At 42.3% G+C, this 25,953-nt stretch overlaps 1 protein-coding gene across 1 annotated transcript; it reads right to left on the bottom strand.

Annotated features, from left to right (window-relative positions):
- Positions 1 to 5,766: 5,766 nt before the first annotated feature.
- On the bottom strand, positions 5,767 to 22,549 carry LOC125364187 (myosin regulatory light chain 12B). Its single transcript, XM_048363648.1, has 4 exons — positions 22,401 to 22,549; positions 10,365 to 10,563; positions 7,165 to 7,326; positions 5,767 to 6,276 (listed from the first exon to the last, which is right to left on the bottom strand). Exons 2-4 carry the CDS (start codon positions 10,546 to 10,548, stop codon positions 6,104 to 6,106), a joined length of 519 nt encoding a protein of 172 aa, XP_048219605.1. The 5' UTR covers positions 10,549 to 10,563; positions 22,401 to 22,549; the 3' UTR covers positions 5,767 to 6,103.
- Between the last annotated feature and the right edge of the window lie 3,404 nt (positions 22,550 to 25,953).

The raw sequence follows: 25,953 nt of genomic DNA, 5'->3' as shown, positions 1-25,953 counted from the left end.
TAAATACAATGCTGTGGCGAAGCCTATTTTTCTAATATTTTCCTTAGCCATGCCACCTTAAAAAAAAGTGTCTGTTGTTGAGTTTAGTGACTGAGCGCCTTCCTCAGCTTCTGTTACTGTGTTCTTATTCTTCAAGGTCATAGCGATGGTGGAATGGCACAGGCCTGATTGGCATGCAGTAATCACTGATTTTCTACTTTCCTAGTCCTTAATTAATGAGATTAATTCCATTTCCAGATCAATCACTTCACACTACCTTTTACAGATTATATTAGATTTTTATATTCTTAGAGCTATGATGAACAAACAACATGAGATTAAATTAAAAACAAGAAAAAATTAATCAATTTTAGACAGGCAATAAATAGAGATATATGAGGTATTGAAACACAAAATGACAAACTGCTTTTCATGGTACGCTTTGTGTGTGTGTGTGGAGGGGTCATGGGGTTCGAACTCTGGGCCTGGTTGCTGTGCTGTTCAGCTCAAGGCTATCCCTCTACCACTTGAGCCACTGCGCCACTTCCAGTTTTCTGGTGGTTAATTGGAGATGAGAGTCTCATGGACTTTCGTGCCCAGACTGGCTTTGATCCTCGATCCTCAGATCTCAGCCTCCTGAGTAGCTAGCATTAAAGGTGTGAGCCACTGGCGCCTGGCTGGCACACTTATTTTTATACATAGAAGGAATACATTGGAAAATAGCAATTAAGTCACATGCTGATGGCTCATGTTCGCATTCCTAGCTACCCTAGAGCCTGAAATGGAGTAGCACAACCAAAACCAGATCAATTAGGCAAATTGGAGAGACTCTTATCTCCTATGAACCAGCAAAAAGCCAGAGGCAGAGATGTGGCTCCAATGGCTGAGCACCAGCCTTGAGCCAGAAAAGAAAAGCTGAACAAGAGTGAAAAGTCCTGAGTTCCACATCCTCCATCCTCCAGGCTGAGGTGACAAGTAGGATTGCATTCTGCCCTGCCAAGGAACAGCTAACTCTAGATTTGCCTTGTCTTGTGAAATATGTTCTTTTGATAGGATGGTTACTGAATGTCTTATTTGGGAAATGCAAGTTGGAGCTATACATTTTAAATAGAAAGTGTTTACAGTGAATTTCAGTTTCCTCTCACTCCTGCTCCACACTTAAAAATTCCTCCCTCATCTGTAATCCGCCTCTTGTATATCTTTCCCGCTACATGGACATGAGCACATGCGCACACGGGAATGCACACTACATACAAGTAGATTTCTCAATACAAGAAGGGTTCTATCTAGACTTTGTTTTGTTTTTTTAAATAATTAGTTAATGTATTTTTTGCTAGTCTCAGAGTTTGAACTCCAGGCCTCAGGAGTGCTCATCTTACTGGTTGGGTTGGAGCTCTACCACTAGAACCACACCTCCAGCCCTCCATTTTGCAGATTCTTTGGAGAAGAAGTCTTATAGACTTAAGTTCTTACCCTGTCTGTCTTTCAACCACGATTCCCAGATCTCAGCTTCATGAGTAGCTAGGATTACAGGTATGAGCCTTAGACTCTTTTAAAAACAAGGCCATGGATTTCCATATTTTCTTGTTATTTCTGACCTCAGATTTGCTAGGAAGCTCTAAGCCTTGAAACATATACTTGACCTGGTCAGGCCTACCCAGGCTGCGTCTGCCTGCAGAGAAGGGTAAGAGACTTATGTCCACACAACTACAAGTTTCCTCGAATGGTCAACTTACCCACTTTGCTGTCTACTTCCAATTCAGCCCAGCTGCAAAGAAAGTAGGGCAATGTCTTTGTATTTTCTAAATCCCATACATCTTTTCAAATAAAACTGTGCCACTGAGAGTTTTAAAATTGAAGTCTGTCCTGACATATTCAAGTAAAGTGGTGTGCATAAAAACTGCCTAGACACTGAAAAGAAAAGGTCGGCAGGAACACTCACTTTTTCAATCCCTATAATGGTGGAGAGTGGAGAAATGCTTCTTTTTTTTCATCTCTTTTAAATTGCCCAGTCTGTTTCCTTTTTGTAATAACTTGATTGCATCCATATGCCTTTATTCGCTTTATTCATTCAGCCCTGGCCAATCCTGCATGGCGATGGCCGGCCAGCCTCCCAATGGGGGACTGGGGCGGATTTGCCTCCCTCCTTTCTTCCTTCCATCCCTTTCCTCAGCAGTCTACCCCACCAGCAGCCAGCTATGTCCCCTTTCATTAAAAAGCCTTTCTGAGCTTGCGGGGCCGATGCTCTGTGAGCTCACTGGGCGCACAGATCCTTTTTCTTAACACACTCCTAAACTATGTAGGGGAAGAAAAGGTGCTATGAATGTGATTTAGTCTGAGGAAGGTATTGGGAAACTCTCTTTGTGCTCTGTCAGCTAGGTCTCCAGACCCAAGCCTTTTGTGCTGGGAGGAGTTTCACACAATGGCTGGTTTGGATTGGCCAGGGTGGCAGTTTTAAGGATTGCGCCTTGCAGTACACAGGCCAGGCATTGTTTCCCCTTTGCTTCCCGGTATTTTCTGTTTATCCAGTCTCATCTTTTCACATTTACATTAAACAGTGCAAAAGCTTTTTGGAGCCTGCGGCGGCTGAGCTCAGGTCGGCCCACCCGGCTGTCATCCCTGGTGGAGGAACTCAGAGGCCTTGGGGGCTTGGTCTTCTGCTCTGGGAAGTGGGGATTTATCTTCCAAGAGAAATGGACTCTGCTCTCAACATTTGGAAATCAGTTAGGGATGTGACACAGATGACATACCATTCAAAAAAAAAAAGTCTCAACAGTAAGCAGGAAAGGTGGGATCTTTTTAATGTAAGTGTAAGGGAAGTGTTTAAGGTTTGAATGAGTAACTCCTACGTGCCCGCACCAGAAAAGACAGTAAGAGTTAAGAGGAGCAAAGTTGACAATAGGCAGGCTTTATTAGCAAACACCTGAGCGGCTCTCTCTACGTCCCAGCGGTGGTGGGAAGAGATAGCCTCTCACACAGACTGCAGGGTTTTCAGGGGTGAACAGAGGGGTGGAGGTGAGACTGTTGGAAAAAGCTGGGGCTGCTGCCCATCTGTGCATCTGAGAGGTGTTGGTGACGGGAGACCGAAACTTCAGGTCAGGTCAGGCTGTGAGGATGAGATCCCCCAGGGGCAGAGGCCAATGAGGCCTGACAGCTCAAGCTGTTTCCTTGTTCCCATCAGTAAGACTTAAAGTAAAAGTCTTTCTCACACTTTGGTCTAGTTCTTAGGGAGGTTAAGTGGCTGGTATGAAAGGAAACAAGGAAAGTGCTTAGAAGACAAGGATCATCCATAGAGCCAATTATCCCTCATACATAAATGATCCCTGATAGCTCAGGGATAACTCTGCCATGTGTAAAGAAGGAGAACTTTCTGTTACATTGTTCTAGGCAAGGAAGGACTTAATAGAATATATTTTATAGAACCATTGGGGAAATGGTTCTCAACATTTAAGTAGTCATCATAGCTCTCCTATATAAAGCAAATTTGCACAAAGTGATTTCCTAGATAGCCACTGGTTTTGCATCATGTAGTCTTCCTAGCTTTAAAACACATCTATGATGGTGATGAAGACAATGGGTGAAGACAACTTGACAATGACTTGTTCAAGATGAACCACAGCAAGTGGACTTCTAGCTACTTAAGAGATCCAGCAAGATAATGGTTTGAGCCCACAAGTTCAAGGACAGTCTGGGAAAAACTGTCTTAAAAGAGATAAATTCAGAGACAAGGGAGGAAGGAAGGTAGGAAGGAAGGGAAGGAGGGAGGAAGACAAAATGACAGCACTGATGGCACTAATGCTGTCTATAAACTCATCACAGGGTTCTTTTACCACTGAAGTTCACTGAGATTCTTACAACTACCAAGAACAATAGTGCCATCTAGTGGCAGTTTTAGCTATTCTCTCTAAATAAAATGACTTGACAAATTGTGTGTGCGCCAGTCTTTTGACTTGAGCTTCTTTTTCAAGGCTAGTCTTCTACTACTTGAGCCACAGCTCCACTTCCAGCTCTTGTAGTTTTTTGGAGCTAAGAGTCCCACAGACCTTTATACCTGGGCTGATTTTAAACTGCGATCCTCAGATCTCAGCCTCTTGAGTAGCTAAAATTATAGGCATTAACTACTGGTACCCATCTAACTGTGTTTTTTTGGAAGTTCACTTAAGACTAAGTACAAGATGAGAACTACAGACTGAATAGTAATCTATCCTAGTGTGGTAGAGAAGGGAAACTTTTGGTGCCATAATTCCTTCATTGGTGTTGGACTTTAATCAGTTGAAATGCATTTCTGCACTACAATGTAAATAAAAGTTGCTTAATTTAAAAAATCGATCAAGTACAGCGTGTGATATGTACAATCTAGGTACTACCACTTAGGTTTTTCACTCAATGCTCGTGCTCTACTACTTGAACCACAGCTCCACTTCTGCTTTTTGCTGCTGGAGATAAGAGTCTCACAAACCTTTCTGCCTGGGTTGGCTTCGAACTGAGATGGTTAGATCTCAGCCTCCTGAGTAGCAAGTATTACAGGCATGAGCCACTAGTACCAGCTAGGTTTCTTGTTTTTAATCTCGAAAACTCCCAGCCTGCCATTATTCAAAGTAGAAAGAACAAATGCAGGTACAAGTGTGCCAGAGATGGTAACAAGGCAGAGTTGGCAGGAGAAAGGTCGGCCAAGGAGGGCATTGTGGAGTCCTGTCCTCCATTATCCAGATCAGTCACACACATCTCTTGCCTGGATAGCAGGAACAGCCCTCAGAGTCTTGCTTCTAGTTTTTCCCTCTGCACACAAGTGACATTGGGTATTTAAACATAAATCGTGTTTCTTCCTTATCTGTGTAAGGCCCTTTAATTCTGGACCTGTCCTTCCCAAGTGTTCCTGCCATCGTACCTGGGGAGGGCACAGCTTTACACACGTTTTCACACAGGGAGCTCCATCTAGTCAGCTTAGTTTATGGGCGTCCCTTCTGAGAGGGGGAGGGGTCTTTCCTGACAACTCCTGCCAAGCATGCCCAGTTCTGTGCACAGAACTTACATGATACTGCTCATTAATCATCCCTCATGAGAGAATTCAAGCATGCCGCCCCCAGCCCCCAGGCAGTGGTCATTATCACTAGTGCCTGGCAAATGACAGGTGACTGAGAAATGGTTTACTGATGGTTACTATTCCCTATTTTTGCCTTTCTTTATAGATGCAGTGGCTCTCCACTTGGTTTTGTGATGTTTCAGGTGGACTTGAGGCTGAGGGAAAGGGAACTGATACAGATGCTTGTACTTGAGGGTTTTGGACAACAATTCAGCTTTCCTCAACTTCAGCTCTATTGAAATTGGAAACAATTTCTCATGTGCATTGGCAGGTTAGGCAGACATTCACTGTAACTGCAAAATACTGAACTACAGCTCCCAATCTTAATGGTGGTATTAAAAAAAAACACAAACAAAAAAGAAGCGAGGCACAGGTAGTTCACACCTCTCTAGTCTTAAGATATCCAGGAGGCTGAGATAGGAAGATCACAGTTCAAAGCCAGCCCAGGCAGAAAAGTCCTAAGACTCTTATCTCCAATTAATCAGCAAAAAGCCACAACTGGAGGTGTGGCTCAAGTGACAGTGTCAGCTCTGAGCAGAAAAAGCCAAGGGAGAGTTCAAGGCCCAGCAGTGGTGGAAAAAAAATACTTTCCCATATATGTGAAAAATCAATTTTGCAACATAATCTCAATTATATGGTGAAAATCTGACAAAAAAGGACCACCCCAAACTGCCACTTAGTTTTCAACTTGCCATTATATTCCATTTGAGTCAGCATAATCTTTATTTCAAAATAGTATTTTTATTATATAAAAATGTAAAAATCCAGCAAAACCAGAAATACGGATATATTTTCCTGGGCTTTCACATTTGTTGATTTTTATTCGCAACCTGTTTTTCAATACACTTTACAACTGTGTCCCCATTTCCCGTTTGATTATACAAGTGCTAAGTGGCAGAAAGTTCTGGAATAAATACATCAAAGAAGGAAAACAAAGCAAAGCTGTGAGACTAAGTTGCATGCAGCAGGTCCTATAGGGGCAGGAGAGGCATCTGAGAAGAGGAGTAGGAGAATGGAAGTGTGAGGTGTAGGCTGAAGTTTTCAGTCATCTTTGTCTTTTGCTCCATGCTTGAGGATGCGCGTGAACTCGATGTAATTGAAATTGCCCTTTTTGTCAATTGGGGCTTCTCGGTATAGCTCATCCACTTCCTCATCTGTGAAGCGATCGCCCATGGTGGTCAGCAGCTCCCGCAGGTAATCCTCCTGGATGGTGCCTGCATGGCAGAGTGAGAAGGCAGTTACGACTTCTCCATGACACCCAAAGGCTCATTTCAAAATCAAGCCCACCTCATAAAATATGCCAGAATATCTACCAACATGAAAAGAAATCAGCAGGCTCTAGCCACTATACGTGTAACTTGTCACTGCCATTTCAATGGCTTTGGGAATTCTTATTAAGCCACGTAAGCAGATTTGCTTATATAATGAAGCATGCATTGTCTAGAAGTTAAAATCCAAGATATAAAGTCAAATACAAATACAATGGTGGCTGGCCAGAACAAGAGGCAGCACTGCAACTGGCAGGAAGAAGCAGAACTGACAGCTGGGAGAGGGGGAAAGCAGAGGCTGAGGAGGACCTGGTGTGCAAAGCTGAGCACAGGCTAACGACAAAGAAAGGAGAAACAGGCTGACGGAAAAAGAGGAACGAGGGGAAGAAGCCAAGTGAGTAGCTGGCCTTTACACATTTTAACTTCCCCAAAGGTGCACCAAAATGAAGACAAGAACAACATAAAAAACCCTGCAAAGGTGAGGGATTTAGACTTTAAATATTCATGCTAGTTAACTACACATTTCCGAGAGACTGCACGTCTCTTTAATAGTAGTTCTCACTGCTTGAGAAGTCCATGTGAAGTCCATAATTGTCCTTTTGTTTCTCAGGAAGCTCAAAGTCAAAAATCCAAAGTGACTAATAATAGAAATTGTAGCTTTATGATGTAAATGTTATCCTAGCCTTTTCTGAGTGTGTTGCATTATTGGTTGCAAAGTATAGTTTATATTTATTCTTTTACATAATTTTTGATTTCACGAATTCAGTTCAGTTCCTAAAGAGTGTTTCATACATCCCAAAAGGAGGCTGGGTATAAAGAAAGACACACACTTACCTGTTGCTTCCTCATCAAAACAAGCGAAAGCATTTCTGATGACATCCTCGGGGTCTGTGCCATTTAACTTCTCACCAAACATGGTGAGGAACATGGTGAAGTTGATGGGGCCTGGGGCCTCATTCATCATGGCGTCCAGGTACGCATCAGTAGGATTCTTCCCTGGAACAATTCACATTTTTACTTTTAAGGACAAATAACTCACTTCAATAAGGAATTATTTTGTTATGTTACCAAATATATTCAAGGTTACATCAGTTGGGCACCAGTAGTCAGTCCTGTGATCCCAGATACTTGGGAGGAGGCTGAGATTGGCAAATTCAGGGTTCGAGGCCAACCTGGCACAGAAGTTTCTAAAATTTCCTTCTGAAACTTTATCTGGAACATGACAGTCACCCCTACGATCCCAGGCTACACAGGAGACAGACTGGGTGGATTGTGGTGACAGCTCAGACTGGCCAGGAAGGTCTGCAAGAATCCATCTCCACAAAAGGGAAGCCAGGCAGGATGGCATGCATCTGTTGATGTCAGTAATGACAGGAAACCTCAAAGTAGGTGAATTGCAGGAGTTGCAACTCTGGGGAAAGTAAAACTAAAAAACAGCCAGTGACCTAGGGCTGATGACTCATGTCTGTAATCATAGCTACTCAGGAGGGTGAGATCTGAGAAGCATGGTTCAAAACTATCCTAGTAAGAAAGTCTGTGAGATGCTTATCTCCAACAATTTTTCATTTTTCATTTTTTTTTTTTTTTTGGCCAGTCCTGGGCCTTGGACTCAGGGCCTGAGCACTGTCCCTGGCTTCTTCCCGCTCAAGGCTAGCACTCTGCCACTTGAGCCACAGCGCCGCTTCTGGCCGTTTTCTGTATATGTGGTGCTGGGGAATCGAACCTAGGGCCTCGTGTATCCGAGGCAGGCACTCTTGCCACTAGGCTATATCCCCAGCTCTCCAACAATTTTTAAAAAGCCAGTGGTAGAGCACTAGCCTTGAGAAAAAAAAAAAAAAAAAGCCCAAGGACAGTGTCCAGGCCTGGAATGCAAGCTATGGAACAGGCAAGAAAACGTCCCTCAGCAACCACAGTGAAGACAGGTAGCAATGTGGCTCAGCACCCAGTATCACACCAGCCTATCAATCATGAAGCCCTGAGCTAGAAGCCCCAGTACCGGGGGGAAAAGGTTGAAAGAAGCCTTTTTAAATAGCTTTCATTAAGAATATTTTAGGGTGGGTCGGTGGTAAGAGCACTTGCTTGACATACAGAAGGCCCTGGGTTCTATGCTCAGTACCACCAAGTAAACAACAAAAACAATTTTTGGCAACCTAAAAATATCTTTGCTACTTCATTATTTAAAAAATTACGGGGACTAGGGGTGTGGTTCATGGTAAAAAGCTTGTCTAATATACTCAAAGCAATCTCAGAATCAGACGCACAAACACCAACCCACCCACACTCACTCAACTCTCCATCAATTTTCTCTTCACTATTTTTTTCAGTGAAACAGTGCATTTTGACTGTTGATTACATACTAAAGGTTCATTAGGAGTCATTTCAACACCAATAATTAAAAAAAAACAGTCCTATTTCTAATTGATACAGCTGCTCATGGAGTTGGTATACTTTATTTATATATTTTTGTATGCATTTATTTACCTTGTTTTTGCCAGGCTTGAACTCAGGGTCTAGGCACTTGCTATAAATAACTAATTCCTTACATAGATCCACAAATTGGCACCCCTGCCTTCATTTTGTATCTACTTGTGTGTGTGTGTGTGTGTGTGTGTGTGTGTGTGTGTGTGTGCGCGCGCGCGCGCTGGTATTCAGGCTTGAACTCAGGGTCTAAGTACTGTCCTTTAGCTTTTTTTTTTTTCTCAAGGCTGGTATTCTACCACGTAGGTTACAGCTCTACTTCTGGCTTTTGCTGATTAAATTGAAGTTAGAATCTTATGGATTTCCTACCTGGTCTGGCTTCCAACTGTAATCCTCATATCTTATTCTCGTGAGTAGATAGGATTACAGGCAAGAGCCACCATTACCAGCTTTCTATCTGTATCTTCTGGCTCTGAGCCATTCTCTCCAGTAGTTACCCGGGAATCCAGAAAGGACTAACTGATAACATCCTTTCAAGGAAAGATGGAAAAAATGCCCTCCAAGGAGAGGACAACAGTAACAGTATCTCTAGAAACCCTTTCAAAACAAGGACTTGTGATCTAACTTAGGACCAAGACTATTTAGTAATTATGATGACCTCTCTTCCTCCTGTCCCCAAGTCTTTGTCTGTTTAAACCTAAAGCCCAATTCTATACCCCAGAGACAGCTAAAGATGGACTGTAGTACTTCCTTTGCCTGTGAGCAGACTGCTTTTCTCTTTGTCTGCCTTTCATTATTACAAGTTTCCTTATTTGATATAAGTTTCAGATTCAGCCATTCGGAATGGGAAAACACTGGATAATCTACCTGGCAAGTCAACAAACTCTTCTTGATTCTAACCTGACTCCAGACCAAGGAAATGTTGCAAAATTTTAAGAACTGAATACAGGTAAAAGACGTGGGTATTCATTCTATCCAGGGCCCATTTGCTGCTGCTTTTCCCTTTACTCCCTACTGTAAAATGATAGCTACTCTATGCAGAATTCCCTCTTAAACATAAAAACAAACAGCCATAAAACCTTATAAATAAGTTCATATCCATATGCTCAAAATAACAAGTGGCCAGTTTATGATTTTTAAAGAACAAAAACTTCACTATTTTCTTTATAAAACAAAGTATACACAATATTATGAAAGTCTGATCCCTATGTTCCATTTTGAGTAATGCACCAAAATTATTACTGTCTCCTTTGTTGACAACCTGTCCTCAACCTTTATTAACTGTACAATATTACTACCTATAACTGTTATTTGAACTTCTGATATTTTGCTACCTAGTCATCTTGGCTTTCAGCCTAACAGTCCTAAAATATTTAGCTAACAAGAACTTGAGCCAACCTAGCCATAGTACCTGCTGGGTACCTGAAGGCCAACTTTCATGTTTTATCAGTCCCAGTATGGTATCACCATACTCTGAAATCTCTGCAGAGGCCTTCTGAGGCAAGAAAAGTCATATATGAATTAGCATTTTACAAAATGATTCATAAAGACTCAAATAATTCATAAAGACACCAATTATTTTGGAGAAAAAGCATATAAAATAGGTAAAAGTCTACCTAGAGAAGCAAGCATATCATGTAAGTCTTCCTTATCAATGAAACCATCTCTGTTCTGGTCAATCATGTTGAAGGCCTCTTTGAACTCCTGGATCTGAGACTGGTCAAACATAGCAAACACATTGGACGTCGCACGCTGAGGGCGCTTCTTAGTAGTCTTGGTCTTGGCTTTTTTGCTCGACATGGTGACTGCTTAATTCTAGAGTTAAAAAGGCCATAAAAGAAAATGAATGTATAAGACATAAAGCAAAAAGAGAACACACATACCTAAAGAGAGTAAGTAAAAGTATCTTAACACAGAACTATTATTTCAATCTGAAATAAGTACAGCTCTAACAAACTTTATTTTCAAAAAAAGTGACAAAAGGGTAAAAAATAAAAGAAACATAGTTTTCAAAGAATTAGAAAATAGAACAGAACTGGCACTGTGGAACATGCCTATAATCCCAGCACTTGGGAATTTGAGGAAGGAAGACTACAAATAGGCATAGGAACAGCCTGAACTGGGTCTAACAAAAGAAAGGGCAATGGGGAGAAGGTATCACTCTTATGTATATTAAGGAATTTAAGCAGCCCATCAAATTGAACAGAGAAATGACCAACAGATACTCAGGCAGAAAAGTCTTTGAAATGGTCACCAAAGCATCAAGCAAAAGCAGGGAGAGAGGAGAGGCTCAGTGGTAGAGAGCAGTCAATCAAGCAAGCTGAGCAAGCAAGAGGCCCTGAGTGCAAACACCAGTACAGGCACAAAAATAAACCACAACGCTGTGCTTCTATATCATCACAGAATTCACTGAAGAAAATAAACAAATGCAGACAAGGACTGAAGGTGTGGGGGAGGGAAAGAAAATACTTTTACCCTACATATTGTTGGAAATGTAAATTAGATCAGCCACTATGGCAATCAGTTTGGAGGTTCCTCAAAAAAACTAAAAATGGACTATGTGATTATAATTGACTACTTTGGGGCATGTATCCAAAGAAATGGAAATATATGTACAAGAGAGATACTTGCACATCCATGCTTATAGAAGCACTATTAATAATAGCCGAGAGAGAATCAGCTTAGATGCTCAACAATGAATCAATGGCAAAAGAAAAGGTGGTGCACATAGGCAATAGTGTATTATTCAGCTACAAGGAAGGAAATGGATAAAACTGAGCAGGTAAGCTGAATTCAGAAAGAAATAGTTCTCACTCACATATCGATTTAGACTTAAAAAATATAACACAACATGACTGCTCAAGGGGGAGCAGCAGAAGGGAAAGGTGATAGGCTGAATATTATAGAAGTGCATTATATATACATATATATAGTATATGTGTCTATATATGTATATGAAAATAGCATAATGAAACCCACTAAAATTGTTACAAAGGAAGGTGCAGGAGGATAGAAAGAAGTGATAATAGGCTGGGTAAGTCTGATCAAAGAACATTGTGTGCATGTCATAAATATTATAGTGAAAATCCCTTGCACAGTTAATTTGAGCTAATAAAAATGCTAAAATAAAAACCAAAGATTGCTTAAAGAGTGCATTGGCCTTTGCACTTGTGGGAGGTCATTTCTAAGCTCATGCAATGGCTTGCCTGAATATCTGCAGTCATGTATCACACCACACAGTCAAACAATGAGTGGGAGACTTGGACCACTGTTGCAATCAGCTTGACCTGTGGAGGAGCTGGAGACTGAGGTCAGTTACATAGGCAGCTGGCTGTTATCTATGTGATGGAGCCCCAATAAAAACCAGTCTCCCACTGGCAACCTTCTATATATTGTCAAGTGTTGTTGGAGGGAGGAGCTAACACTGTCCATGACTTCATTGGGGGACGGCTGAAACCCTGCCCTTGGCACCCTCCTGGGCTCTGCCCCACAGGGTTCTTCTCTTAAGTCTGTACCTTCTCACCTCAATTATTTGTGAACATACAGCATTCAGTGAGTTCAGAGTCCTGGCAGATTACTGAACCTGCAAGCAGTCCTGGGGACACTCAAACTTGCCACTGGTGTCAAAAGTGAGAGCAGTCTTGGGGATGGTTCTCTATTCTCAGCAAGCCCACTGATAATAGCCAGGTCAGCCAGCAGCTGAGCAAAGGGATTTTGGAGATAAGCCTTTAGATCTTCTAAATTTTCACTTTCTATAAAGTTTGCTTTTCTCCCTTCAACCTTTTAAAATATACCCTGTGCAGGGGTGTGGAATGCTTTTCCAGGCACATGACTAGATAGACACATATGCTTCTCATAATGCTTCTTGTTGGCTGCTTGTTTTGAGAACTTTGTATGGCTCACAAGTGATTTAATAAATATACAAATGTCTCTTGGCAGAGAGTTCCCCATGCCTGCTACAGGGTGCTCGGATGGTTGGCTCTGTGGTAGAGCTGTGAAGCACACAGGCCTTTTAAGAATCTTTCAGGGCTGGGAATATGGCCTAGTGGCAAGAGAGCTCGCCTCGTATTCCCCAGCACCACGTATACAGGAAATGGCCAGAAGTGGCGCTGTGGCTCAAGTGGCAGAGTGCTAGCCTTGAGCAAAAAGAAGCCAGGGACAGTGCTCAGGCCCTGAGTCCAAAGCCCAGGACTGGGAAAAAAAAAAAAAAAAAAGAATCTTTCAACATTCCAGGCTGGGAATATGGCCTAGTGGTAGAGTGCTTGCCTCATAACCACATATATAGAAAAAGCCAGAAGTGGCGCTGTGGTTCTAGTGGTAGAGTACGAGCCTTGAGCAAAAAGCCAGGGATAGTGCTCAGGCCCCGAGTGCAAGCCCCAGGACTGGCAAAAAACAAAAAACAAAAATCCTTTCAACATTCCAACTCTCTACCCTCCCCACACACTTGTCCTCAACACAATTTTCTTCTTCCAGTAACTTAGCTGATTTGACCTTATGCTGAAAGGCAAATCAGAGAGGAAATATGACTGTTCTTTTTTTTATTTTCTTTTTTAATACTGAGATTGAACCCAATGCCTCAGACATGCTAAGGATATACCCCATCAGAGAGCTATACTCCCAGCCCCCCTTGACTTTACTCAAATCTTCACATTCCAAAACTGTTAGATTAAACTTTTTCTCATGTGAGTAATTCTGTTATTTCGTGAGAATGATTATATTACCTATAGCAAGAGAATTGGTCCTAACCTCAAATCATTTTTGTAATTGTCATTTTTTACACAACCTCCTAAAGAATAAATTTTTATTAAAAAAGTGATCAGTCAATTGTACCACACAAATTCAAAGAATACTACATGTAGACATTAAAAAAATTTAATCTATGTTTTCCAAAAAGCCAATGCCAAAAAGGAGATTAAACACATAAGATTTTGCCTGTGAAGAAAATGGGAAAACAGCTCTGTGTAAAAAACAACAACAAAAACCTAGGCAAGCCCTCATGCTTAATCAAGTCTGACCCCCTAAATGAAGAAAAAAGGAAAGAAGCTTGACAAATGAACTGTAATTGATCATGAATTGGCCCTGGCCAAGGTAGGTTACAAGCAAGCAGCTCAATGGAGATATGCTACAATTTCTTCTAAGGATAGTTGGGGGAGGTGTTTGTGTTTGTTTGAGATAAAGTCTTATTCCATAGCTCAGATTAGGCTGCAACTGGAGATCCTTATGCTGCTGCCTATCAAGTGCTGGGACCACAGGCATGGGACTTTAAAAAAAGAAAATTGAGGCTGGAGATGTACACTTGCCTATTGTTGAGTGATGCCCTGGTTTCTAGGCCCAAATGTGCACACATGCACACACCCACTTTTGAAAAATCTACGTAATACCTATAAAAACATATACCCAGAGCACAATGAGCTGAAAAGCAAGGCACAGTTGTATGAAAACTACCATTAGAGAGAACCCTAGTCCAGAACAAACTGTGGCCCTTTTTCTCCTTCCTTCTGAGGTCCCTATCTTGACTTTCTCACTGCTCACTCACCATAACCTGGCATTTTCTTATCCACAACTGCTTTCAAACCACTGAATCCAGTATGAGCCTTCTTAGACCTAGTGTCTACTATGTTTGATAATACTTTATCCCACTTCTCTTCTAGAGTCAGCAACTCTTGGCTTGGTAATACTAGAAAGCACTATATATAGGAATGACCTGTCCCAGGTAGAAAGAGGACAAGGAGCCCAACCTTGAAGGTGGTATACTGTAATAATCAAAGTGACTCTGAAGCAATGAAAAGACTGGTTTACATAAAATGCTGTATTCTACTTACCTGGTCTCAGTTCTCCAGTTTCTATGTCTGGTTTTCCTCTATTTGCTTAATATGTGGATCTATGCTCACTCACTTGTCTATGGTGTTCTGGCAGGACATGCACGTGATTTAAGTTCTTTTCACTATTTGCTTTCCTTGATGCTTTTCTCATCAGCTTTCACTGTTTTGGCAACATCTGTGACTCTCAAGTCTATATCTCTAGACTTGACCTTAACCTTGAGATTTGAACTCAACTGTCCAACAATTACCTATAAAAGGAAGACCCTCTAAAACCAACACACAGAAAACAGAATGATTCTTCCCTTCTAAATGTTCTCAACTTTCTGCTTTCTCAACCTACTCTACTCAACATCAACTGTACACTCACTTAGCCAGAGCTTAGGAATCATCCTCCACAAATCCAGTCCTGCCTCTTAAACATTTCTCATATTTCTCTATCATTATCCTAATCCAGTCCTAATAATTTCTTGTACACATTTTAATTTTTGAGATTGCAACAAGTTTTGACTTTAAAGCCTAGGTTGGTCTCCAAATCACAATCCTTCTTCTATTTCAGTGCTGGGATTATAGACATTAACTGCCACATAAGAACTCTTGTGTAGATTGTTTTTTTTGCTTCCACTTCAGTCTTCTTGCTTTCTGATTCCCCCAAACTCCTGTTCATATTTAGCCAGAGAGCTCTAAAACCTGAAAATGGCCTCCACCATTCCTCAGTCTCTTTTGCCTCTCTACCTCCTAAAGGATAACTAAGAAGTTCTAAAGACTAGCATGTGGGTAATGCTTTACCTACTCTAGCATGGCCTTTGTAGTTTCCTCTCTAGCCACTCACTGTTTGGTACTTTTCTTTGAGCAACATCAAACTGCTAGTATGTCCCCAAGGCACCAGGAAATGTCTTACTTCATATACTTGGTTCTTGCCGTTTTTCCAGTTGAAGTGCCCTAGTCCACTTCACTGCCTTACAAGCAAAGAGAGAACTAAATGTCTACACACTCTCTTATAGCTACCAGCATTCACTCAGTGACCCATGTGCCCAGCACATATGCCATTAAATGAAATATGCCTGATTCACAAATGGAGAAACTGAAGATCAAAGATAAACTTTCCCAAGGTCATCTAGTGATAGAGCAAGCATCCAAACCCCATTTGCTACGGGTTACATACTTTCTACTTCATAACAAATTGTTCTAGCTTTATAGAACAAAATTTATATTTTTTCAAAGCTCTCAATATAATCAAAACAGATTCTGAATAGCTACTCTCATCTAAATTCAAATTGACATTTACATAAGTTCAAACTATACTGAATAAACTACTCTGCACAACAGAATTGCGCAGTAAGTGACTATATCACTCTTCTTCTCTGTAGTACTGGAGATTGAACTCAGGGATTCGTGTATGCTAGGCATGCACTGGTCGACATCCTTGGCCCTGGCAATTGTTTCAGTCAGTCATAATTTTACTTTGGAACATTTACCCAGGACTGACAAATCATTAATGTTTAATCTGTATTTTTAAAAATCCCAACAATATCTTAAACTAGTTAAAGATGAAACTATCCATACAGAACATAGCATATCAAGTACTGAATTACCCTCAATAGCAATAAAAACATCTTTTGCTTTGTCTTCACAATGTTTTATTTCTAACATATAGAGAATGAAAGGCTCACTGAGATTTCAAGGTTGAGGATATAGGAACACTGGTATTACAAGTGCTGTCAATCTAAAAGTTTTCAATGCCACCAGCAGGGCTAATATGCAGATCAGGACATGGAAACCATGAATGACTAGTAAGCATTGTCTGTGAACTTCATCCAGCCTTTCCAGCTTTCTCAGGAGCCTGGAGAAAATGTTTTGGCAGTACATTCTTAGCTGCCCATGCCTCCTCCTCCAAAACTGCTTAAAAGTCTTAAGTCAGCAAGCAGCCACCATGTGGCAAATAAGTATGGTTCTTCCAGCAGTTAGCTGCATATTAGAACCACCATGAAAGTTAAAAAGCAAGCAAGCAAGCCTGCAATTAGTCTAGCACAACTTCAGTTTTAGTAAGGCTTTACTTAGAAAGATGGAGCCCAAGAACTTTAAAATATACCAGGAACTGGGCACAAGTGACTCATGTGTAATCTTATTCAGCAGGCTGAGATCAGAAGACTGTGGTTGGAAGCCAGCCCAGGTAGGAAAATCTATGAGACTCTTATCTAATTAACAGCAAAGTGCCATTAGTAGAGCTTTGGCTCAAGTGGCAGAGTACCAGCCATGAGTGAAACAAGTTCAGGGGCAATGCCCAGGCCCTGAGTTCAAGTCTAAGTACTTGTACAACATAATAAAATAAAATATTTCAAGGTGCTGGTGGCTCATGTCTATAACCTTAGCTACTCAGGACACTAAGATAGGAGAGTCATGGTTCAAAGTTGGCCTGGGCAGGAAAGCGAGATTCTTATCTCCAATTAACTAGTAGAGATGCACCTTAAGTGGCAGAGTGTCAAGCCTTGAGCAAAAAGGCTAAGGAATAGTGCCTAGGCCGTGAGTTCAAGCTCCAATACAGGCACAAAAAAATAAGTAAAATATGCTAGACAACTGCAATGCACAGTGAAGGATGAGAACCTAGATTATATTGGCTGCTCTTGCTCCTAGGTCCCCTAGCTTTTTTGGTGTTTGCCATGGATTAGTGGATAGGCTCCAGTTATGGGTTCTAACTCCAGTTCTGTCAATTTAGCTGTATGACTTCTGGTCACTTTAGCTATCCCAGCATATTCCTTACTCACATAAGAGAATTAGACAAGCCACAAACTGGCAACTCTGAAACTACATGCAGTCTGTAGGGTAGTTCATTTAGTCTTCTAAGGGATGATTCTTTTAAGGGCTGGGAATGTGGCCTAGCGGTAGAGTGCTTGCCTAGCATGCATGAAGCCCTGGGTTCGATTCCTCAGCATCACATAAACAGAAAAAGCCAGAGTGGAGCTGTGGCTCAAGTAGCAGAGTGCTAGCCTTGAGCAAACTGGAGCCAGGGACAGTGCTCAGGCCCTGAGTCCAAGCCCCAGAACTGGCAAAAAAAAAAAAAAAAAAAAAAAAGCCCCAAACAAAATAAAAAACCTTTAAAAAAGAAACATTTTCCATAAGAAACTAAAGTTCAGACATCTGCATGATAAACTGGTGCATGACAAGCACCCCCAAGTTCCTGCAGTGATGACTCAATGAGTCCCCCAAGGCCCCTACAACTCATCTGCTTGTCCCATTTGCTATACATTGGTATTATCTGCCTGGCCCAAGAGAAGGAGCTTGTCTGTTCCTTTGACCAAGGTGATAGGCAGTCTCCAAAACAGCCATCAACAATTCTTATGCCCTTCCACAGTCCCCTAACAGTAATATGAGTAAGCCTGTGTATCAAACAGGACACTGAAATGAAAGGGTGTGACCCTGTCACAGTACACAGTGCAGCTCTGCTTTTCTTTTCTTTTTTTATAACTCAATCTATAGGAGCTAGCACCACCCCAGGAGGATATTCAGCTCAATAGAGAGGGCCATGTGGTAGGGAAATGAGGCCTCATGTCCACATGGCCGCACCCGCTGGCCAGCCAGGGAAGTCAGCCATCCTACAGGCTACTTCTTCAGGTGCCCGCTGCCCCAGCTGACGTACAGATTGCAACTTAGTGGAAGACCCTGAGCCAGAACCACCCACCTAAACTGCTCAGAAATGCCTGGCCCTCAAAAATTGTATATTACTTTTCCAGATGCTAAGTTTAGAAGCAATTTGCTCTATATCAATAGCAAACTAGCATCTCACACTTCCCTTGACCTCTTTAATGTTAAAATAGGACAATGCTTTTACTTCAGAATTAAAGCCACAGGACCACACAGTCAAGTCTGCATTGCATAGTGAATTTTCTGGATAAAAAATTTAACTCCTTTGCAATAGGTTCCTGTTTTTCTTTTTTCCCCCCCTCATTTTGAACAGGGTCTTATTTTGTAGCTCAGGTTGGCCTTAATCTCAATCCTCCTGTCTCAGCCTCCTAAGTTACAGTGTTGCAGAATTACAGTGTTTCATAATTGAAGCCTCCAGAATTCTGTCCTTAAATGTTTCTTAAATTGTGGTTGAAAACTGGTTGCATAAAAGTATTACTCAAAAATGGAGGGGCTGAGAATATGACCTAGTGGCAAGAGCGCTTGCCTTGTGTACATGAAGCCCTGGGTTCAATTCCCTAGCAACACATATATAGAAAATGGCCGAAAGTGGCTCTGTGGCTCAAGTGGCAGAGTGCTAGCCTTGAGCAAAAAGAAGCCAGGGACAGTGCTCAGGCCCTGAGTTCAAGCCCCAGGACTGGCAAAATAAATAAATAAGTAAAATAAAAGGAGGTAATTAATAAGCAGAGAAACATGGAAAAAAAAGTGGTAAAGGATTCTGTTTTAGCCCAGCTACGGTAGAATGGCAGTTGACATGCCCCGGGGACAGGATGCTCAGGGGTCTTGTTAAGCAAGGCTAATTTATGTTAGCAGAGACACAAAGGTAGCCCTGAGAGAGTGAAGAGTTCTCAACATAGAAAAGCAAACCTTAAGAAATTTCTCATAGATTCCCAAGGTCATTATTGTAGTCGAGCTTGTTGCTTCTAATTATGTGGACCAAATGACAGGTATCAGAACAACAATCCGAAAATAGCAATCGTAAGAGAATTTATATAATACTTCACAAAATTAACTTTCTATGCTATATATTATATATATAACTATATACAATGCTTCACATACTTCACAAAACTTTGTATACATAAATCGACTAATTGTTTTTGTGTTGTTATATGTAAGTAAAGCAAAGAAGTCAGTTTCATTAATTATTATTTTATTGTGTCAGTACAATTCAGGGCCTTGTGCCCTTCCTTAGCTTTTTCTACTCATTTCTAGGTCAAGGCTGATGCTCTACACCTGAGAAACAGCTCCACTTCTAGCTTTCTGCTGGCTAATTGGAGTCTCTCTGATTTGTCTGCTGAGGCTGGCTTTGAGCCTCAAGCCTCAGATCTCAGCTTCCTGAGTAGCCAAGATTGCAGGTGTGAACCACTCATGCCTGGCAGCTATACTAATTATTATTTTATTGAATATCCAACTCTTTCTAAAAGAAAGAGTTAATTCTTTTTTTTATGGTACTGAAGATCAATTCAAAATACAACCCCAATCTTTCAATCATTTTTTACTGCTAAGTAGTATTACATTGCCATGCAATTTAGAAATTGTGTAGTGGAGTTCCTTGTTCACGGCAGGTGCTCCGTAAATGCTATTTAAGGAAATATATACATGTATTCATTACCAGTTAGGTCCTGGACCTGAATTCTAAGGCAAGGCTTTTCTCAATGGTTTTCCAGTAGGCCATCTTTCTTCTTTCCAAGAGATCCTTAACAGCTAGCAGATATTCCTTGTTCCATACCTGAAAGCAACATGACTAACACAAGGCAATATGTATGAAAGGTATGTCAGAACTAGTGAAGTATTTCTTCCTTCCTTTTTTTTTTTTTTTTTTTTTGCCAGTCCTGGGGCTTGAACTCAGGGCCTGAGCACTGTCCCTGGTTTCTTTTTGCTCAAGGCTAACACTCTACCACTTGAGTCACAGATCCACTTATGGCTTTTTCTTTTTATGTGGTGGTGAGGAATCAAACTCAGGGCTTCATGCATGCAAGGCAAGCACTCTACCACTAAGCCCTATTCCCAGCCCCTAGTGAAGCATTTCTAAACAATATATGGTCTAACATATGTGCAATAGTCTAAGCAATATGTAGTCTAACTATATTTATTCCTCACAATATAGGTACTTATTCTCTCCATTTCTTAGTAGAGGAAATTAGGATAAGAATAAACAGCATACCAGACAGAAAATGGTAGTGCTTACAGCTAGGATCTCAGGAAGTAAGCTGCAGAGCTCATATACTACTCATTTTCCTCAAGTTCCCTTATCTGACTATGGGAGGTTCCTCTAAAGGAGCGTATAATTTCATTATACATCCCTATAATTTTATTAAGAAGGAAAGTAACTCCCAGGAAAGAGGAGTTAAACCACACCCAGTTGGCTCAGAGGAACTTTGTCTTGGAATAAAAGGCCAATTAGTCTGTTTTATAGGTTCATTCACTTCCCCTAAAAATCCTCTCTTTCTCTAAAAGTAACTACATTCCTACAAGTGCTCTCTCCCCTATGAAGAGGGCATATAAGCTTCCAGACTCTGGGTTACTGAGTACTACTCACCTTCCTGCTTTTTCCTCACAATAGTCTTGTATGCTTTTCTCCCCTTAGTCTACTGCCAGTTTATTTAAGCAGACTCACCAAACTTTTGGAAGGTAGGAAGTGCACTTTGCTCTCTTTGGAATTACAAAAAAACCCTTCAAAAATGTTAGAAAACAGAGTATAATGAAACATCCCTACATATCTGATGTCAGTCCACCTTGGGAGAATAGAGAAACCAGTCCCATTTTAGGGCTACTCTTGGCAACCTTCACCTGAGCATCTGTCCTGCAACTGAGAACTTACAGTTCATCTTGTCCAAATTCAGTCTCAAAGCAATCTCAGTAAAGCATAAATAAATACTGAGTCATCCACCCTAGATGTTGCTCATTTTACAGAGCTGAAGCACACAAAAGGCTGTGCAATCAGTTATGTCTAGGAGGATTCCCTGGGACTAAGAGAAAAATTACTGAATTTGTTCAAGTGACCATATGAATTGTTCAAGTGACTTTGGGCAAATTATATCACCTGAGTATCAATTTCACAACTGTAAATGATTGGGTTCCATTAGATAATCTATAAGGCTGTACTTAATTCGAAAATGCCATTATGCTCTTACCAAAGGACCATTCCAAATCTATATGAAACGAAAGCTGCCACATTAATCCCCTAAGTACCGCTTTCTTCAAGTTACTCCTTTATTGAAGAAACCAATTACCCTAAGCCTGTTACATCATTTTAAATTTCTTGTCATGTTTCCAAGACATCCAGAAGAAAACACACCTGCCTAACATTTTATTTTGGTGCACTCTAACCCAGGGCTTTGTATACAAGTGCTCTTCCCTAACTACCTACCCATATTTCCAACCATTACTCATTGTATTTGTGCTCCATTCAGGCTTGTCTCTCCACTGTCTCCTTTCCACAGGATTCAGTTCCCACTGTTGGAATTTCTGTCCTACCAAAGATCCAACCAGAAACAAAGTTCTCCCTTCCAGGGCCAAATCCAAGGACTTCAACGAGGTCACGATTCTTTCCATAAAGCTTTCCGGATTTAGCTGTCTTTTTCCTCAATCCACATGCGAGGACTAAATCTTTGCAAGTCGCAGGCTACAGCTATGGAAATTACTCTTCACATAATAGTTTAGGCGAACTAAGCAGGCCCTAGGAACCAGTTCTCCAACTGTTTCCGCAGACACTTCACCTTGGGCAAGGCCCATGCACTAGTAGGCCCCGGGACCCTGCGGAGCATCTAGGGTAGTAAAGGGCACGGTGCAGAGGCTGCACACGAACACGCGCGGTCGACCTTAACCCACCACTTGGGCGCACAGGGGGAGAGGACTCTAGAGGCCCGGGGAGGGGGGTGGAGGCCGGGCACCAGGTGTGTGAAGCCATCCGGGTGACGCAAGCCCCACGCCTCGCGCGGCCGGGGACACGACCGCCACTCCAGCGCCCAGCCCGTGGGCTTTGAGGCCGAGGCCAGGCTCTTCTCGCGGCCGACTGCCCATTCCTCCCTTCACCTCCGCTCCTGCGCCCACTGCCCAGCCAGCTCCACCGGTCGCGGGCGGAGTCAGGGCGGGGGAGCGCGGCGCGAGGACGCATTCGCGGCCCCAGGGCTGCCGCGCGCCACTCACCCGGGGCCAGACACCAGACTCGGGGCAGCTCCGCGCGAACGGACCGGCGTCGGCGACGAACGCTGGGACTGTGGCCGGAGAGCGGCGGCACCGGCACTTCCGGCCTTGGGAGGCGCACCGGAAGTTGCGCCGGAAGCCGGCCCAACCCGGAAATGGGGTGCGTTGCGCCCGGGCCAGGAGCTGTGGACAGGGGCTGAGTGGCAGGGCCGCCCAGGCTGAGCCCACGCAGCCCGTGGTGGGTCTTGGTTTCCTTCCAGGTCCCGGCCCCGGTTCGCAACAGCACAGGCCTCCTCCTGGGAGGGCCCCGGCGGGCCTCGGCTGGCCCGCTCCCCACTCCCCGCGGCCCCGCCCCGTTCCCGGCCTGGCGCTTCCCCCCCCCCCGCGGCCCCGCCCCTTTCCCGGGCCCTGGCCTGACGCTTCCCACCACCCGCGGCTCGGCAGCGTGCCAGGGCCCGGGGGCGGGGCAGGCCCGCGGCGGACCTCTCCCCGCGCCCCACCACCCCTACCCCCCGCCTGCCGGCCCACCCAGAGTGGCCAGATAAATCTGAATTTCAGATGAAGCTTTCTTTTTAGAGATGAGGGACTGTGTATGGAAGGTCAGGGCGGCGCCAGCTCTAGAAACCCCTTCACTTCTTACAATTGCACCTTTTCTGCCATAAATTTTCAAGGTTTACAGAGTTGTAACTCGGGCCACAGCCCAGGACTGTTTTCCCTTTCAACCAATAGACAGTTTCATTAAAATGACTTGCTTTTAAAAAAGTTACCAAGATGAGGGCTGGGAATGTGGCTTAGTGGTAAAGTGCTTGCCTAGCATGCACAAAGCCCTGGGTTCCATTCCTCAGTAACACATAAGCAAAAAAGCCCGAAGTGTCGCTGTGGCTCAAGTACAGTGCTAGCCTTAAGCAAAAAAGAAGCCAGGGGCAGTGCCCAGGCCCTGAGTTCAAGTACCAGGACTGGCAAAAAAAAAAAAAAATACCAAGATGATAAAGCACACATACATGCACACACATATATAATGTTCTTAGTCAATGGAAAGCACATAACAACATTGAGGTTGTTTTAGGTAATATTCCTGGCTATAATATTCTAGGCATGACTTCCCTCACCTTGGGACAATCTATTTCTAAATAATGGACAATCAACCTAATAGCCAGTATTTGTTAAGTCCTTATTATTGCCTAGTAATGTGCTAAATGATGAGGCGGTAACTGAAATTGTCTTCATTGACTTTATAATCTAAAAATTTTCCACCAGAAGTTCCAAAAAGGTAGGAGCTGTATGCTCCCCATTGTACAGAAAATTTTTTTTTTTTTTTGGCCAGTCATGGGCCTTGGACTCAGGGCCTGAGCACTGTCCCTGGCTTCTTCCCGCTCAAGGCTAGCACTCTGCCACCTGAGCCACAGCGCCCCTTCTGGCCATTTTCCATATATGTGGTGCTGGGGAATCGAACTGAGAGCTTCATGTGTAGGTGGCAAGCGCTCTTGCCACTAGGCCATATTCCCAGGCCTGTACAGAAATTTTTAAACAATTTCACACCAAAGAATAACTTGGAGGAGCTTTCAGAACAGACTCTTGAGCCTCAAAATCTAGTACTAGGATTCCTTAGTCAGGGATGGAGAACAGTTTCTCTTATAAACACAGTTGATGCTATGCTCATCTGAAGTCACACCAGGTCCTGGGCACTCTTCCTTAGCTTCAGTCTGCCCTTTGATATCAAGTCTAAAGGACTGTCTTCTCACTCACCATGTTCGGGTTTCTTAGGTTTCTGTTGTAGACCTTACAGGAATGGAATATTACACCCCATAAACCCTAGCCCTGGACAATGTAAGAGTACCTTGACAGTATTTGTTTTTTCCCAAGTTGGGGATCCAACCCAGTGCCCCAAGCATGTAATGTAAGTGCTCTACTCACCCTGCACTTTGACTTAGTATTAGTGTCTGGAACTGTGCTGTTCAATGGCCACTAACCACACATAGCTATTTCAACTTGATTCAAAATTTAGCCCATCCATCTTATTTGACACATTTTAAGTGCAGAACAACAATATGTGGCTACAGTCCTCATCAGACATCACCATCACTCCAAAGTTTTAGTGGACAGCATTGTTCTAAAGAAATAGTTCTGCAGTGCATTGTTCTCTCTAGACTCAAAAGAAAAACATTAATGAAAAGCTAGCTATCTATGTAGATAATCTGTGGGAAATCATTATTTATGGAATATCTACAGCAAAGCTAAACTTTAACCACCAAAAAGGTCTGAAAACATGCTATACTCAAAAATGGTAACCACGTCAAATCATCTAGATGATTTAAAAAATTAAACTAAAAATAAGTTGTCAATTTAGTACAATTCTAAAATAAATAGGTACATAAATACATAAAGGCATGCTTCCTGCTACTTGAACAAGGGTTAAATATCTAGAATGAAAGACCAGGCTGTAGAAGCTGGAAGAAGTGCAGATGGGATAAGCAGCACTGGGGAAATGGTTATTTCTTCAATATGGGATTGTTTCTAGCAACCCTTCAAGGACAAGAACCAAGGATAAAAACCAAGTTGCAAAGGAACCAATAAATTATTCTCCTAAGAACCTAATGTGACACAAGTGTGGCTCAGGAAATTCAAAGTAAACAGTATATGCTAGTACAAGGTAAACTGTCAGGCATGTCTATGTACAGTGTGACCAAATCTTCATGAAACTCTAAAATCATGGAATTCTACTTGAAATAATTTGTGAATTGACTATGGACTTTTCTTTCCTAAGTTTAGCATTTACTTCCTCTCCAACTTCTATTGAACTCCTATGTTCACTACTCTTTCTGACAATCGCTCTTTTTATGCCTTATCTCTTCCTATCTCACAAGTATGACTGTCTCACTTTTTTTTTTTTATCATTTTCTTGTCTTTCTACAGACTTTAAAGACATGCCCTTTGACCCTATCTTCCTTTAAGATTCTCTTCAGTTTCACTGGTAAGCTAAACAAGAATACCTATTCGGATACCTTATTATGCATCAGATCATTTGCCTTCTGTGTTTATTTTTACAAGAAACCTGGAGGGTGCCATCCTATTTTACTGAGGAAGAAGTTGATACTTAAGAGCAGCTTGGAGCCTGGCGCTAGTCACTCACAACTCTAAGCCTAGTTGTTCAGGAGGCTGAGATCTGAGGATCAAGGTTCAAAGTTGGCCGGGGCAGACAAATCTAAGAGACATAAAATTTACCAGCAAAATGCTGAAGTGGAGGTCCAGTGCACCCTGAACTCAAGCCCTTTCTTTTTGTTTATACCACTGAATGAAACTGAGGAAGAAAATAAGGTAGCTTCTAAGACTCTAATCTTGACGGGGCAAAGACTACTAGTTATAAGTCTAATCTTGACGGGGCAAAGACTACTAGTTATAAGTCCTCCCACTCTTATTCTACATAACCAGTCTTACCAGCTCTCCTGTCCTGTACAAAGGCCTGTTGCCCTAAGATAATTACTAAATTGAGGTCATGGTTTTCTCCAAAGATAGTCTTGTTAAGAGTAGCATAAAACTTGGAACTACTAAAGTAATT

This window comes from Perognathus longimembris, chromosome 15 (genome assembly GCF_023159225.1).
Source record: "Perognathus longimembris pacificus isolate PPM17 chromosome 15, ASM2315922v1, whole genome shotgun sequence".
In the NCBI taxonomy this organism is placed as follows: Eukaryota; Metazoa; Chordata; class Mammalia; order Rodentia; family Heteromyidae; genus Perognathus; species Perognathus longimembris.
The sequence above is the reverse complement of the archived record's forward strand: the minus strand, read 5'-3'. Positions and strand labels throughout refer to the sequence as shown.

Coding starts and splice junctions, on each gene's coding strand:
- LOC125364187 (XM_048363648.1), bottom strand. CDS start 10,548: ATGTCGAGCAAAAAAGCCAAGACCAAGACTACTAAGAAGCGCCCTCAG. Junction 7,327..10,364: donor TGATATGCTTGCTTCTCTAG/GTAGACTTTTAC, acceptor GAATTGTTCCAG/GGAAGAATCCTACTGATGCG. Junction 6,277..7,164: donor TTTTGATGAGGAAGCAACAG/GTAAGTGTGTGT, acceptor TCTGCCATGCAG/GCACCATCCAGGAGGATTAC.